We start from the raw sequence: 17,347 nt of genomic DNA on the forward strand, positions 1-17,347 counted from the left end.
GGGATGCTTGAGAACGGTTATGAGAAGATGCCCCCTATAAAAGAAACGCTAGCCAGCTATCTCTTTGTGGGTTTAACATCTTATCTTAAGGCTCCCTCCCTGCAGTCCAAACCCCTTAAAGATTCAACTTTTTTTTATAGCATGGCTTACGCAGCAGCAGCAAGTTGCGTCACACCACAGATCTTGCTCTCTTTGCCACTAAGCAGGCCGCCACTGCAATTGGCAAATCTATGGTGGCCATGGTGGTTATGGAGAGGGATCTACTGTATGGGTGAACCTGGTGGATATCAGGATGGTGGTCGAGAAGTTTAAGCAGGCCAAGATGCTTGGCTGCCTTTAAATACTTCATTCCTCGAATGTCCAGGTCTGAGCCCAAACAAAAGAGGGGTCCTGGCCTGTCTCTATCTAAGGGTCAGAGGTGGGTACAGAAGACTAGTGTCATGACTCGCGCCCCTCCCCCCATCTTCGGGTACCAAAGGGTTACAGGCAAGATTTGAGGGAGGTGTTATCAGGTTTAAACCTGAGCATTTTCTCACCTCTCTCCCTGTTTTAACATCTGCTCTCATCTTCCTCCCATTAATTACCCTGAAGCTCCTCCACCTGATTGAGGTTAGGTAGGTGCCTCCTGTGCTCACACTACAGTCTCTCATGCTGGTCCTATGATGTTTTTGGTTAGTTCCTATGTCCCATAAAACTACCTTACTGATAGTCCAGTCCCAAGTGCTCTTTGGACTTTACTTTCAGATGATAGCTGTTTGAGTCATGCACGGGAGCCATGAATGTTTTTTCTCTTGAGTATAATTCTTCATGACTTGCTCCTTGATGTCTGGGCTGGGTGTCTACTTCCAGAAAGTGCCCCGGTCAGGACACACTACTGATATCAAGGGGTCTCCTGAGGTTTGAGTCATCCTCTTGACCATCATGCACATTCTCTGAGCTAGAGCTCCTCGCCACTGAGGCGTTAAGTGGCTTAAGGTGGTCAGGCCCATGAGGCTTCCCTCTCACAATGCCCTTATGGATGAACCAGTGAATTGCCCCTTTGCAAAGTGGACCTGACTACACTGCATTCCCTAAGGTACAAGTGAAATGTGTATCTGCAGAGACCATTTCTAAGTGCCTCAGCTCTGAGAAGCAGTAGCAGTAGGCGTGAATGGGTTGTTGGGTCTTGTTGCCTCTACAGGTTCTCTGTAGGCCTGGTCAAATGAGATTCATACTCTCTACTGAGTGTAAGGCCAGTCCTGTTGCCTCCTTGGTTAGTTGCCTCTATGCTGTGACCCTGTTGTTCCCTGTTGGAATGTGTGATCCCTTTCTAAGCTGGATCCCATTTCTGATGTCCCATCTGAGATCATCTGCTCCATGGACATGTTCATACTCCCCATACTGCAGGAGGGTCTTCTATGAGCTCACCAGTCCTGGGTGGATTACGTGAGTCCTCCTCTCTATTCTTGAGAGCTAGGTACTTTGCCCTGTGCTAATGATCACCTTAGTCGAGCTGGGTTCCTCTTTTTTGTTAAGGGTTGAGCCCTCTGCTCTTTGAGGTCCGTGGCAGCGGCATCAGGTGGTTTGGCCACTTGCTGCCCCCCTGATAGTTTGCCCTCTCTTGGCCGAGCCTAGCAGTGCTCCCCTCACTTTTGAGTGTTCCTTTTAGAGCCCCATTGAGTGGCAGCCTCTGGTTGTTAGGCCTCTCTCTGCATTCCTGTTAAGCTGCTCTCGCTTTTTTTGTTTGAGCTTAGCTGTGCTCCCTCACTTAGAGTGTTACCATCGAGCACACCGCTCCCAATTGAGCATCTGCGGTTTCCTTTCACATGCATCTTTGGGAGCGGAGCTGTGCCAAAAGTAAAAAATAAATGTTCTGTACAATGCCATGTTAAATGAGGTCAAGCACACTCAAAGCAAACTTCCACTAACACTGCGCTGACATCATATTTGGAGCGGGCACCCAAGCGATCTTGCGGACGCATCAAGCATGGCACTCCTTGATTGAGTGAGCTTAGCAGTGCTCCCCTCACCATAAAGGATTACCCATGAGCATGCCGCTCCAAAATCGAGTGTCTGAAGTTCCTCTCCTACTTTGAGAGTTGGGCCTCCACTCCAGAGAGCTCCAGTCAGCAGCTGTGCCAGGTTGTTGGTCTACCTTCTGCCTCCATGGCAGGTTGCTTATTTGGTCTAGCTAGCTGTGCTTCCCTCACCGTGGATGGTCTTTTGTGACGACGCTGCTCCCTTTTGAGCAACTGAGTCCCTCTAACTGAAGAGTCGAATCCTTTGCTCTGTGAGATCCACTGGGTAGCATGTCAGGACTCTGCCTCCCTATTAAGCTGTTCTCTTGGTGAGCTCAGCAGTGCTTCACTCACACTAGAGGGTTATCTATCAGCACGCTCCTTCCTTTTGGTCGGAGGGGATAATGTCACTGACAGCTGTCAAGGTGATAATGTTACTGACACCCTACCCTAGGGACAACTCATGTCAAGTTACCTTTATTTATATAGCGGTTTTAACACAGACTTAATACAGATTGTGTCAAAGCAACTGAACAGAGTTGGTACTTAGTGGTACTTAGGTAGAGTTGGTACTTAATGCTTGTGGTGGTTTCTGGCATACGCAGCATGGCAGCATGGGCATACAATTCCCCATAGCAACCTCAAGAGGACACAGTTCAAAGTTTCCTCGAAAGAGAATGTCTCAGGTTACATATGTAACCATGGTTCCCTGAGACGGCAACGAGACACTGCATCCTTTAGATTCCTTGCCATGCTTTAGATGCAAGCTTCAGATGAAGAAGTGGATGACGTGTCTCCCGGCCCACTTTTATATTTTTGTCGTACTGGGTAATGACATCATAGGCTGTCACAATCCAATGTTATTGTCGTATTTAGATGTATGATTCAGGCACCGTTCATGCTGAAGGTGTTCACCCATAAAGTTCTCAGTGTGCAGACTTCACTTCTTTATTTGTTCACCCATAATGACCTCTAGAGGATGCAGTTAAGTCATTCCCTTCCCAGGGAACCATGGTTACATATGTACCCTATGTCGATTTTTACATTTTGCATAATTTTTGTAAAATAACTAAAATCTTTATTTAGGCTAAATTAAAATGACAGGGTAATCATTTGCATAAAATATATTTAAATAATTTGTGTATCTAATTAAATTACTTAAACTATGATTAATGATGATGTAATTATTTATATTTTATAATGATTTTCATTTAAGAACTAGGTCTGGGACCGGGGTTTAACAATAAAATACATACATTAAAGGCATTTAAGAAATAAAAATAAACAACCTTCATATAACAATAAGATTAAATATATTGGCTCAATAAAAAAAAAATCTATCATTTGTATTCTGCCCATAGATGAAGAAACACTCATGTACAGCTGCTATGACAAGGCAAAGATTTACAATAACACTTTCTTTGTGTTATTAAAGCTTTGAGCAGGAGAAACTGTGTCGCTTCACTATGTCAGTGCGGAAAAATTACAGACGAGTTCCATATCACAACTGGAAACATGCTGTGACAGTGGCACACTGCATGTATGCCATCCTTCAAAAGACCACTGGGATCTTCACTGAGCTTGAGGTCAGTGTCATCCTCACATTAGCATTTGAAGTAGATTTACAAAAGTGATTTATTTCAAATAAGTCTTCAGCTAAGGCATGGCTTTGGAGAGTGATTTGCAGGAAGGGTGGGATCTTATGCTTTCAAGGCTAGGTTGCTATTGCTAGTCTCTCAGAAATCACTCACTTTACTTTTAGTCATATTTAAATAAATACCTGCATAAAAACTATAAATATATATATAGTGCTTTTAATAATACAGATTTTGTCAAAGCACTTTACAGTATGAAATAGGAAAATAGTATGCCAATAATGCAAAATGAAAATAGTAAACACTCAGTTTTCAGTTAAAGGCAGTTCATCATTGAATTCAGTGACGTCATCATCCAACTCAGTTCAGTTTAAATAGTATCTGTGCAATCAAGTCGACAATATCGCTGGATATTAAGTATTCCCAACTAATCAGGGGGCAGTTCTCCTCTGGCCAGACGAAACCAGCAGTTCAATTCCAGGCTGCAGCAGTCACATTGTGCAAAAGACTCATCTGGTTCCTGTGGTCTTGTCCAGGTGGCTGTCTAGCATACAAGGTCTTTCAGTGGGGATATGTCTCTGAGGCTCATCTAGTTATCCTGGTCTCCGCTGACATTCATTGCTGTGGAGTTCATCTCTAGGTGCTGATCCACCCTCTGGGCTGGATACGTACTGAATTCGGGTGACTGTAGTTACAGTCTGGATACAGACTGGATTTGGTGACTACAGTGAGCTCAGAATAAGAAAGAAACAGATTAATATAAGGGTTGCACTTTATTTTACAGTACGTGTTCTAAGTACTTACAGTGTATTTATCTAAGAAAGTTCTGGTAATACAAGGTAACTTCATAGGGTAGGGTTAGGTTTAGGGGTAGGTTCAGGGTTAGTACCTAGTTATTACATAGTTATTGTAATTACTATAATAAGTACATAGTATGTACAAGAGGAACAAGTCTGTAAAATAAAGTGCTACTAACAATGTAGCAAGAACATTGTATGTTATTGAAAGTACTGTATTTACCAGTTCCGGTTGTCATAATTAATGCAGCCTAAAAATCCTTTAACAGATTTGAATATTAGAAATGTGTTAGTGTGTTATAAGAAAGGTTAAGGATTTGGGTCTTTAGAGTGTGTCTGCCTCCCAAACAATGTTAGGTATTTTATTCCAGAGTTGTGGCACTAAATAGGAAACGGATCTGCTGCCCGCAGTTTATTTTGAAATTCTAGGTATTATCAAATTGCCAGAGTTTTGAGAATGCAGAGGATGTGGAGGACTATAATGCAACAAAAGCTTGTTCAAATACTGAGGCGCTAAACCACTCAGGGCTTTATTAGTAATAAGCGAGATTTTAAAATGTGTAGTGAGTGCAATGTTGACAGAACTGGGCTGATATGTATGGTTTCTATGACTTCTGGAAGCACCTTTTTTAGGAACTTAGATGAAATTCCTAAAAGAGGGTCCTAAAAGAGGTTGGTTTAGATGATTTAACAAGATTATACAATCCTTTCTCTCCTATAGTAGAGAATGAGTAGAATTGTTCCTCAGGGGATCTATAGTGCAATGTCTGATGAGATACCATAGCTGACGGCTGAATGGTTACAATTTTATCTCTAATAGTATCAATCTTGGAATTAAAGTAGTTCATAAAGGCAGTAATGCTGTGCTGTTGGGAAAGGTCAACACCTGTTGATTCTTTATTTTTGTAAATTTAGCCATTGTATTGTAATAAATACCTGGGGTTATGTTTGCTTTCTTCTAAAAGAGATGAAAAGTAATCAGATCTAGCCGTTTTTAATGTTTTTTTTTTAGGATAGCGTACTTTCCTGCCAAGCAATTCAAATACCCCTAGTTTTGTTTTACTCCAGCTGCGCTCCATTTTCCAGGCTGCTCTCTTTAGGCATGTAATCATATATGTAATTAATTTTTGTAATTACATCTATAATTTTTGTAATTACATCTATAATTTTACTGTTAGCCCCTTAAACCCCCTTTTGAACTAACCTTACCACAAAATGGTTTGCTAATGACGAGAATTGGACCTTAAAATAAAGTGTGCCATTAACATTATAGCTATCTTTGTCGTTATCATTCTTGGTGTGAACCAGACCTTTAAGTGTCACTGAAAAATGTAGTTAGAAGATGTGACTTAACTCCATTTCCCTGCTTATGTCTTCTCAAATAGAGGAAAGGCTTGCTGATTGCCTGCTTATGTCATGACCTGGACCACCGCGGCTACAGTAACAGTTATCTACAGAAGTTTGATCATCCGTTGGCTGCCCTGTATTCCACATCTACCATGGAACAGCATCACTTTTCACAGACGGTGTCCATCCTGCAGGTAAAGCTCCTACACACTGCACCAGCTCAGTACGATAGTTTCAGACAAGCTAAATGTGGTCAGATACACCCACCTGTTATGGGGCACGAACATGGGCAAAGCCTCCCTAAGATTCTACAATGACTATATCACTTATGATATAAAATTAGCTTGTGGGCACTGATCTTATATATGATTTCAGTGTCTGTTTTTTAAAGCTATAGTCCTTGCTAAATGTTGTTGAATAATGTAAAAAAAAGAAAGGGAAAAAAAAGATATGACTATACTTACCCAGTTGATTATGCTGATTATGTTAAGGATTGCAAACATTTTTGTATTGCAAGGTTTCTTAAATGTTTTCTTTAAATATGTAATTAAGCCACTATCTAATTAAAAATGCAGTAATTTGCATACATTCCAAGAACAGAAATTCGAAGACTTGATAAAGCCAGTTTGAAAATTAATTGTTCATTTTGTTGGCCTATCAGAGTCCAGTGCTGGAAAAAGTTACTTTTAAGAGTAATGCATTACATTGTTTTTGCGTTACTCTTTGTCATCTTAGCTTGGTTTGCTTATTTATTTTTAATAACAAAATAGCCAAAAGTTATATTTGTGGCAAATATAAAGGCTGTTTTACTCCAAAAGTTAAATTAATAACTTCAGCCTAAAGGAAGTGGGTCTGCACCTCATTCCCAATATATCTGAACATGGGTTACTTTACGAGTTACTTTAAAAAAAATTAATAACAAGAAATAATGTCAACAGCCTGAAAAAAGTTTTTTTTATTATTTTTTTTTTTTATATAAAATCAGGTGAATAATTTATGACGAAACCAAACCACACTATAAGACCATTCTTAATATCAAAATATAGAAAATGATAAATACAGAGATAGGAATATATGGTAAATTTCATTCACCAAATGCTGTAATGCAGTAAGCTGCATTTTAAGAAAATGTCATTTAAAGATGTGTAATATAATGACATATATAATGGCAATATAATAACATGAATGAAATAAACACTTAAAATTGTATATTTGATGTTTTCTTTCCACTAATCCAAAACAACTGTTTTTAAAAAGCCAAACAGCCTACATAAAATCGACCAAAAACAATGTTTTTGCCTTTAGTGCCTTGCATGCAGAAACCATGGCATTGTCTTTAAATGTCATATTGACACAAGCTGAGATACAAGGAAGCATTCACGTGGTAGTGCCATTTATTTATAAATCAGGTATCAGTACAAACATGCCCCCAAAATTTGTGCTGAATGCAGTTCGCATTAGGTTGAGCAAAAAAAAAAAAAAAAAAAAAAAAGATTTGTGGTCTGTTTATTTTTCTCTCGTTCCAATATTTAAGAAATTTCCCATCTTAAACAAACTTGGTTGTCAGCCATCGCTTGGAATCCCCTTCGGCTTTGCTGCAAATCTCCAGCAGAGCCAGACGCCCCATAAGAGGAGCTTTTGCTTTTTTATTGATCTCTTTTTTTCCCATAGCTGGAAGGGCACAATATTTTCTCCAACCTGACTTCCAGTGAGTATGAGCAGGTGCTGGAGATCATCAGGAAGGCCATCATCGCCACAGACCTCGCCTTGTACTTTGGCAACCGCAAGCAGCTGGCCGAACTGCTGGCCACAGGGGCGCTGGACCTGAACAACCGAGCTCACAGGTCAGAGGTCATAGTGCACCTCCTTTATCACAGAACTCTTGTAAATCTTACCTCAACTTAAGAGATGTTTTCAGGGATCGACCGAAACAATGTCAAAGGCTGTGTTTGAATTGTAGTAGTACTCTAACTGCTTGAGTGATTTTTTTTCAAAAACTGTTACATTTTATTTGAAGGTGAGATTGTATTTGAAGTACTGAGTAATATTAATTAACTACATGCACTTACTATAGGGTAAAAGTTTTGGTTTAGGATTAGCTGTTTTTAATTATGTATAACTTTCTGTTATACATGTAAAATGTAGCTTTGCCACTTTAGATAAATTTACATATAAAATATATCCAAGTTAAAAAAATAAATAATAAATTAATATATATATATATATATATATATATATATATATATATATATATATATATATATATATATATATATATATATATATATATATCATTGCCTCTTTTTTTACTATTTAATTGTTTTGTTGTTGCTTTTTATATTGTGACATTTTCAATAGGTTTATTTTCAATAATTATTTTCAATTAAGCACATTTCAAAAAATCTCTTTATCATAATGCATTTAGACACTATTAAATTAAATAAGAGTAAATTAAAAACTCTATGTATTAATTTCTCACTATAGATAGATAGATAGGTAGATAGATAAGATTATTTGTTTATTATTATTTTATTATTTTTTTGATAAATTGGACCAAACTGTGAATGAAAAGGAGACTTAATGTTCTGTCCCAGCATTTATTGTGTGGGCGCTATGTTAATGCTATATGACCCATTTTTTAAACATATTACAACTTCATTCAAGCAAAGCAATAGATCTTAATGTAGATAATTCCTAGTAAATGTAATTAACTCACAGCCTGATCTGATCCCATTGATGAATTGCTGGTTGATTATTTGTCCACCGTAGGGACCGCGTGATCGGTCTGATGATGACGGCCTGTGATCTCTGCTCTGTGACCAAACTGTGGCCCGTCACAAGACTCACAGCCAATGACATTTATGCAGAGTTCTGGACTGAGGTAAGCTTTAATCACTGTAAGCCAAGCATGAATCTTTTTGTTGTAACAATGTTGTGTAATAAAGTAAATCATCATACAGGTCCCTGTATTGTTTTGAGCTGTATGTCAAATTGCAGGCGAGATCTCTGAAGAACATTCAGTCAAACTGTTGATCTGGTTTTTAATGATAGGGGGATGAAATGAAGAAGATTGGAATGCAGCCCATTCCTATGATGGACAGAGATAAAAAGGATGAGGTTCCCCAGGGACAGGTAAATTAGAACTTTCGGTCATTATCAAGCTCCTAAAAGAACGTTGCGGTCACACTTTATTTTAGGGTCCAATTCTCACTATTAACTAACCATTAACTATGATTTTTGCCTCAATTAACTTCTAATTTGCAGATTATTGATAGTTTATAAGGTAGTTGTTAAGTTTAGGATATTGGGTTGGATTATGGATGTCATGCATTATATGTACTTTATAAGCACTGATAAACAGCCAATATGTTAATAATAGACATGCTAATAAGCAACTAGTTATTAGTGGGAATTGGACCCTATACTAAAGTGTTACCAACATTGCTTTTTCTATCCCATGCCTTCACTTCAAAAGTGTGCCTTAAAAGTTGCCTAGGTATAGGTAGGCAGCGTTAGGTTAGGGGTTATATTTACTTGTAGAGCAAATGCTTTCAAATGTCTTTCCATGTTCAGTAGTATCTGAGTCCAGTTTTTCTCATGTTCTCAGGTGGGGTTTTACAATGCTGTGGCTATTCCCTGTTACACCACCCTGTCAGAGCTGTTTCCTCCCTCCAGTCCTCTGCTTACAGCCTGCAGGTCAGTCACACGCTCAACACAATGCTCAAATGCTGTCATATCTTTATTCATGATCATAAGCACTTTATTCAAACAAATTGAACCCGTTGACTACGATTTCAACATCTGCTTGGTATAACTAATATTATAAAACAGATTTCTGGATGAGCCTTCAATATGGATACAATCACTATATGCAGACTGTGACCGCACATCAGCTTCATCAACATCAATTTTATATTAATGCGCCAAGTGGCTATGGTGCATTACAGGCTAATAATACTAAGTGGAAGCATTGCTTGTTCTGATGAATATCATTTTAAATCATTAATTGATTTTTAATGAAATTATTTTAAGATTATTACAAAATGTAAAAGCTGCATGTTGCTGGCATATTTAGGTTAATGCTATGCTAGATTAAAAAAAAACAAGATTATGTATGGTTTTATTGGTCACACTTTATGTAAAGGTCCAATTCTCACTGTTAACAAACATTGACAAAACTATGACATTTGCCTCGATAAACTCCTAATTTGCTGCTCATCAACAGTTAGAAAGGTAGTTGTTGAGTTTGGGATTAAGAATGTAGAATATGGTCATGCAGAAAATGTGCTTTATAAGTACTAATAAACATCCAACTTGTTAATAATAAGCAACTAGTTAATAGTGAGAATCAGTCCCTATTATATATGGCATATTTATGTTTAAAGCTCGTGTAATGTTGTTATATCAGAAGTTTTTTGACATCTTTCAGTTGCATGAAAGTTGCATTTCAAACACTGTTCAAAAAGCTCCTGTTTGGTTTCTGAATAATAAGCAGCAGAATAATTCCCTTTCGTTATTGTAGGCTCAATAAGTTTAGCACACATTACTATTCTTTATCCAATACATAATTTTCTTTCCCGCTCTGAAACTGGAGTTAATTGCGCTGCTTTGCTCTTGTCACATTATCCGACTTCCATTATGTAGCCATTGTGTTAGCTCTGATGTGAGGATGGGTCCATGTCTAAACTTCTCCCCCCTGCGCCCCTAAACTGGTCGAATGCTTGAGAGCCTCTGTGACCTTGATCTGTGGGGAATGCAAACACATTTGAAAAGCCGTGCCACTGCGTCAGCACCAGGTTTCCAAGTGGAATGTGTGGGCAGCCGGCCCAGACGCTCCGGAGCCCTGGTCATTGTGAGATCAGAGAGGGACCAATAAATGACATCAACATCACTAATTGAAAGAGAGAGTCTAATAGTCAACCATTTTCATCCTCTGTTTTTGGACTGCATGCTACTTAAATGGAACAAAAAGGACAGACCTAGACAAAAAAAAAAATTATTTGACAAAGTTCTTACTTTACCACCTTCTTTCTTCCTGTCTGGGTCAGATCGCCCTGACAGCAGTGCTTCTGTTACTCTAGTAACAGCTTTTAAATGGCATTTTTATGGTTGTAACAACTAATCAATAAAATGGACAAAAATAAATAAATCAATAATGAAATATACAAATTTTATTATTTTTTTTGTTTTGATCTATTATAAAAAATAAAATGAATTAAAGTATGAGAATTATTAAGAAATTTTAGAAAGATTTTAAGCATTTAAAGTTCCCCTATTATGGATTTTTGAAAATGACCTTTCATGCAGTGTTAACAGAGCTATAAGTGAATGAAAACATCATGCAAAGTTTTAAATCTGAAAGTGCACTGTGCATGAAGTTATTGTCTCTCAAAAGAAAGAGTCGGCTCTGAATCATTGAAACGAGTCATTTTTAAAACAAATCCCAAGCCGTTACGTGTTGATGTTAACATGAAACTTTAGCATATTGCCTGCATACTTGATGGTCTTTTTGCGTTGGTCTGATGCAATTCATTCTTTGCCACTAGGTGCTGCTTTTGGAGTGGTAAAAATAGCGGTTTCCCTGGTAATGCTGTCCACAAACACTGCTTTATCAGGCATTATCAGGCGGCAAGGAAGTCGACCGGAAGTTGAAGTCGGCCGTGTGCCGCCATCTTGTAGCAGAACTTCACTTGCATTAGCATTCCCATTGACTCCCATTCATTTTGGCGTCACTTTGACAGCGAATAACTTTACATCTGAGGCGTTTAAAGACTCAGTTTGTCCATTATTTATTTCTAAAGATACACGACAATGTATAAAGGGCTCCATTACCTTCAATGTTACATTATGGCCCCATAGAAACAGTTTTTGTAAAAATAGGCTAACGATTGTGTCATAACCACTTGACTCTCTGTCGCACAGTATAGAAATTACCGTACAGACAGGAGGAGAAGCTCGCAGGCAATTAACTTAATATTGATTTTAATTTTAAAATACTATACAAAATAATTAATCAGAATATTCCTGCTCACTCATAACAAAGAACTCCCCGCTCAAGCTCGCCGTCTTTGCAAGATTAATGATGGCAGTTTGCATGCACAGCTACTAGAAGATTTACATCTGTCAGACAGGTTGCTGACGTCATCAAGCTTCGTTTGAGTCTGCGTGTCTGAAACGGAAGTGCTAAAAAACGCTAAAAATGGGCTTCAATTGAGTTCCAATGGGGTCGCTGTGTCCATTTCTTTTACTGTCTTTAATGGGCATTATAGGCAAGATTAAATTAAAATGAAACCAGTCAGACCAATCATGGCACATTAGCGTCACACAAAGAAGGGGTTCAGAAAAATGTATAGTTGAGCAAATCGTTTGGGAGTCGTTGAGCAAATAAGGTAAAAATAAATGCATATTATAAGACAATGAAAGTATTTTTTGCCCTTGCATGCATGTCAACCTGTCGTTGGGGACTCCCAAAACCAAAATATGAACCTTTCATTCCCCAAAATAGGAGCACTTTAAGCATAAATGCATTTGTAAGATTTTAAAAGAAACTAATTCATTCAAGTTTGTCTACATTTTTTACATGAATTATATTCAGTATTTAAAAACGGTTACCATTAATCAAATCACCATTAACCATATACTTCATAACCAAACAGAGCACAACTGAGAAATGCAATAATAATTCTGAATAAAAATAATTGAAATATATTTTAATAGCCATAGATATTTATAACCGTACGCTACTTTTTAAAGGGGTCATATGACGTTACTATTTGGTGTAATGCAGTGTGTTTATGTGGTTTAAGGTAAAAAACAAACAAACCACTTTGTACTTATATTTTCCATATAATGTACATTATTGTGTTCAGGAAACAGTCCTCATTCTCCAGAAAATGTGCTGCACACATATGAATATTTGGGTTGAACTGTTCTGGGTTTGGTAAGATTATTATCATTATATATATTTTTTTTAAAGTCTCTTACCTCACCTTATATCCATTTATTTAACCAACTGACCAATCTAGTTTAATATGTATTAAATTGCTGCTTATTCCTGTGATGCAAAGCTGAATTCTCAGCATCCTTACTTCATCAGTGTCACATGATTCTTCAGAATTCATTCCAATATGCGGATTTGCTGCTCAAGAAACATTTATGTTCAGAGGTGAAAATGTGAAAGCAAAACATGCTACTTCTCACTTTAGTCACTTTTTTGTAATCATTTTGCCACATTTAAGCTGTAGACCAACTGTTGTGTTTGTGCTGTGATAATATGAAGAGGTCTCTGTGTTTTCAGGGAAAACCTGGCCCAATGGGAACGAATCGTGCAAGGAGAGGACACTTCTGCGTGGGCTTCCACTGAAGAGGCCGAGCTGAGCGAGACATCAGACAGTGGACCAGTAAAAGTGGACAACTGAATCTGTGGCACCTGTCCCACAGCACCACCTACACCCTGCCAGAACACTGGACTTCCTGTGGACAGTGCCACTTCCTGCAGAGACAGGAGGAAGCGCAGAGGGCAGGCGGGGAAGGATACATTCAGACAAATAAACAAAACATAATGTTACCTCAGTGGGTGACGGAGGCGTACACTCTAATGACATCAGGGCTCCCTCGTCGATGGCTGGGACTCAAGTCCACTTCAGCAGAACGGCAGTACTTTTCCTTAGGAGGTTGCTTCAGCATCTTTTTGCTTAGAGTATTATTATTTGATTTGATTATTTTTCAGTTTCTTTCATGGTCTTACATTTGAAGAGGCCTTAAATACCAACCCGAGTCACGATCTGGTTGGGGGACTCGTAACTAAGTTTAAAATGGTACTTTTTATCCTGCTGTGGTCAAAATACGCAAAGCTTACTTGAGTGGATTTATTTTCTAAGACAGACAGAGAGATTGTTTTGTCGCAGTTGAGGTGAATGAGGCACGATAAACCTGACGTCTGATGGATGTTTTATATAATATTTCGAGGCAAAAATGTTTTGCAGTACTTGAATGAAGAAATGCAGCCTATTCTGAGTGGAGTTGAAAACAAGAATCCCCTAAAGCGCGTCCTTCCAGAGCAAACAGCTTTTGTGACGGCATGAGTTTGACTCTGAATCGTACTGGAGTCAACACACAAGTCACGGTGTTCCTCACCGAGATCTCGCAGTATCTTCCAACCCGGTATGAATTTAACCCATTGAAGATCATAGCGCTATTGACATTTAAAATAAGGAATCAAAGGTTTAATAATTATCATATAATAATAAAATCCCTGCTCATGCTAATCCATATAATGGCAGTGAATAGCGATCAACTTCAAACTTTAAAGAAAAAGATCACGGAATAATTCCATGTGACCCGTGCTGCATCTTCCGTGTGTTTTAAGGTCACATAATAAGGTTTGGCGAAAAACAAAATGAAACTTTAATTATTTTATTACATTTCTGACTTTTCCTGTTGGTTTAATTAAGGAGTAATGAGTACATTTTCACTTCTGGGTGACCTATCCCTTTAACTCTGTGGACTAACCCTCTTCAAAATGCCCCAACAACAACAAAAAAATGACTGACCAATCTTATCTTAGTAACTGGTGCATCCACCGTGAAACCAGACAAACTGTTCCTCTTTTCTAATGTAAGTCTATGAGAATCTCGCATGTTTGGTATCTTTTAAAGGAATTGGATCGAAATCAGTTTCCACAGCACTTAAAAATATCTAATAATGACAACATAAACATCAACACATTACGTTCCCTTTTCCAAATCTAAATAAACCTTAAAAACATCATACTGTGGATTAAACTTTCTAAATCTCACTCCCAAATCAACATGATTCACAAGTCTTTAAAGATAATTGTTATTGTGTAATTCAGACACAATCTTTACACAAAATCAGCCGAGGAATAATGCTTTGCAATGTCACACTTCTTCATTGCTTTACGCTCCAGTTTCTATGGGATGTTCTGTAATGTTGTGTGAGCAAAGAACAGTAACCAATGAGGCGGAGCTTAGTGAAGGGGCAATTCCACTGCACTTTCTGGAGAGTACGGTTTATGTCTTCTACATAATATATTGTCAAAAGCAGGCTAAGATAAATTTCAAGTTGCGACCCAACAAAAATGTCTGCCTTCGTTTCAAATGGCTGAACTTTATTTACTTTGTATCTGTAAGAGGCGCCTGCAGTCCATGCAGACAGTGATGGAGCTGTGACTGACTGATGGCCTTCTGTAAATACTGCAGGACTGATGAGTGAATGTAATCAATACTGTCACAAACTGCTTCAAGATGCCTGTTAGTTTTTAAGTGTACCAAAGGTGTGTACACCATCGGATATGGGAATGTTAAACATGGCTTCCAGTGGTTGTGCTTGGAGTTTGGAGATGTAAGCTACATTCTAATGGTGCTATCTAAGGCAGTCATGCACTTTCTGATCCCGTGCGCATGCGAGTGCATGTGTGTGTGTGTGTGTGTGTGTGTGTGTGTGTGTGTTTGCTCTGGAGTAACGCTACCAACCCCCATCTTCTTCGGAGTCAGAGTTGAGAGGCTCTGTTCAGCACCGCTCACCTCCATCACCAAGATCATCCACAACCAGTTGTCTTTCCCCTCATATGCACTATGTTTAGAGACTATTATTATTGTTATTAATATTATTGCTCCTATTATATTATTATTGATTATTACCATTGTTATTTTGTTAATTAGAGTTCAATTTTAAATTAACTTATATTTTTTATACAAAGTTTAGCATTTTTGCTTTGTACAGAACAAATTGTACATTATGGAAATAAAGCAAATGGTCATTTAGAGAAACTGCATACTGTTGCCCGAGATAAATGTCTCAACTCTAAATGTACGAGCAGTAATTACTTTTATTAAATATTTCTGATGAATTCAAATTGTGTTATGTTTATTCTGTGAATTTATTTTATTTTTGTATTTTTTTACATGGAAAGGTTGAAAGCAATCATTCTATTTGCCATCTATATTCATATTTTACATAAAATGGAAACATCACTATGTGCAATTATATTAACTAATAAAATTAATATATAGTAAGTAATACACAAACATTAGCCTGTTATATATATATATATATATATATATATATATATATATATATATATAATGTTTCAAATTGATAATTAATAAAAGATCATTTAAAGGTTATGGTTATGAACAGTCAGTTTTGTGACTCTTGTTCTGGTACGGGACACAAGTGTGAATCGTTTCTTCCTAATAGAGGTGAGTTAGAAATGTTTGAGTAAAGAGACACTGTTTGGAATCCAACTGTGAGATAAACTCCTGATCATTGCTGCAGTGCTGAAGGAGTGAAGAGTCCATTCTGAATCTTGTGCGTCTCGCGCCATCTATTGGCAAAGAAACTATAAACCCCCATTTTAGCTTGTCATAAACTTGTGCAAGCTCTCCATCGTTCCTTAGCAACTTGGTTGGAAATGGGAAGTTGCATTGCAACCAACAAAGTTGCTAACTTAGTTAGCAACTCTATGGTTTTGGGAAACGCACCCCAGAGAAGTTTTGTTAACCGAATATACTGATTCATTAAAAAGAGCAGACTCAACCGAACTAAGATTCAAACAAAAGTCGTGGTATTTATAATTCTATATTACAAAGCGATGCGTAATAGACTATTATGACGTAGCCTATGGCGGCGCCAGTGATTTGAACGTCACAGAAACAATCAGTGTTTGCTGGGTCTTTTCTTTTGTGTAGCTTTTTGTTTGTCAGTCAGTAAAAACCCAGACAGCAAGCTGTTTCGGCCCAGAACCGGCCCACATCTGGCCCGTGTAAAATCATGAAATCTTGGAAAACATGTTAAGATCTTATAGTTCTTCTAGTTTTGTCCCTCTGACTCAACTCAGCCCCTTCACACTAATCATTCCACACCCATAATAATTTAATATCCAACCATGCGACAATTCAGGTCTCTTTAATAGTAATGCAGACACTAGTAGTGTCACACATTTTATGCATTGTATAGGTGTATATAGTTTTATAGTCAGGGAGGGTACTGTCAAGCTTAACAACTAAACCCAATCACATAAAGCAGCACTGTTCATTTAAAAACAACAACAACAACTCCAACACTCAACTTTCATGTGTATTTGTCATGTTTTAGGGTTGTAAATTTGTGACAGGGTTAAACCACTTAATTTATCAATAATATTAAATAGACATGTGTCATGTTTCAGTTAATATATGCAAACTAATGACAACTCATATTTATATTATAAATAGAATATTTGATGTAATGTGTCCACTTGAACTTTGACAAGCATCTTACATCACATCAGCAGCAGCATATGTTGACCCAGAAAAAAGGCTACGATATGCAAGAGAAACAAAATTGAAGATTAAAATGTATAATGTCTAATGATGTGGGGTGTTTAGAAAATTCCAAGTTGAATCACCAAATCCCTGGAATGACCCATATAAGTTTCAGATATTTTCAAATAAGCTTTAACAGCCAACTGCTGCCTTCTTGTGGCACTTCATGAAATGTACCGCCTGAATGCTGGAGCTGAAGCAGATGTTTTATTTATTTAAAAGTCTAAAGTGACCTTTATAGAACTTTATAGTGAAATTCCTAGGACTATTCTAAAAATAAATTA

General features: G+C 37.7%; 1 protein-coding gene across 1 annotated transcript; it reads left to right on the forward strand.

Annotated features, from left to right (window-relative positions):
* Nucleotides 1-15,613, forward strand: LOC127970549 (cAMP and cAMP-inhibited cGMP 3',5'-cyclic phosphodiesterase 10A). The gene is made up of 7 exons (XM_052573159.1): nt 1-3,583; nt 5,775-5,930; nt 7,408-7,580; nt 8,506-8,617; nt 8,788-8,868; nt 9,344-9,432; nt 13,034-15,613. The coding sequence occupies exons 1-7, from the start codon at nt 3,464-3,466 to the stop codon at nt 13,152-13,154; spliced, it is 852 nt and encodes a 283-aa protein (XP_052429119.1). The 5' UTR covers nt 1-3,463; the 3' UTR covers nt 13,155-15,613.
* Nucleotides 15,614-17,347: the final 1,734 nt, after the last annotated feature.

Source organism: Carassius gibelio, chromosome B13 (genome assembly GCF_023724105.1).
Source record: "Carassius gibelio isolate Cgi1373 ecotype wild population from Czech Republic chromosome B13, carGib1.2-hapl.c, whole genome shotgun sequence".
NCBI lineage: Eukaryota > Metazoa > Chordata > Actinopteri > Cypriniformes > Cyprinidae > Carassius > Carassius gibelio.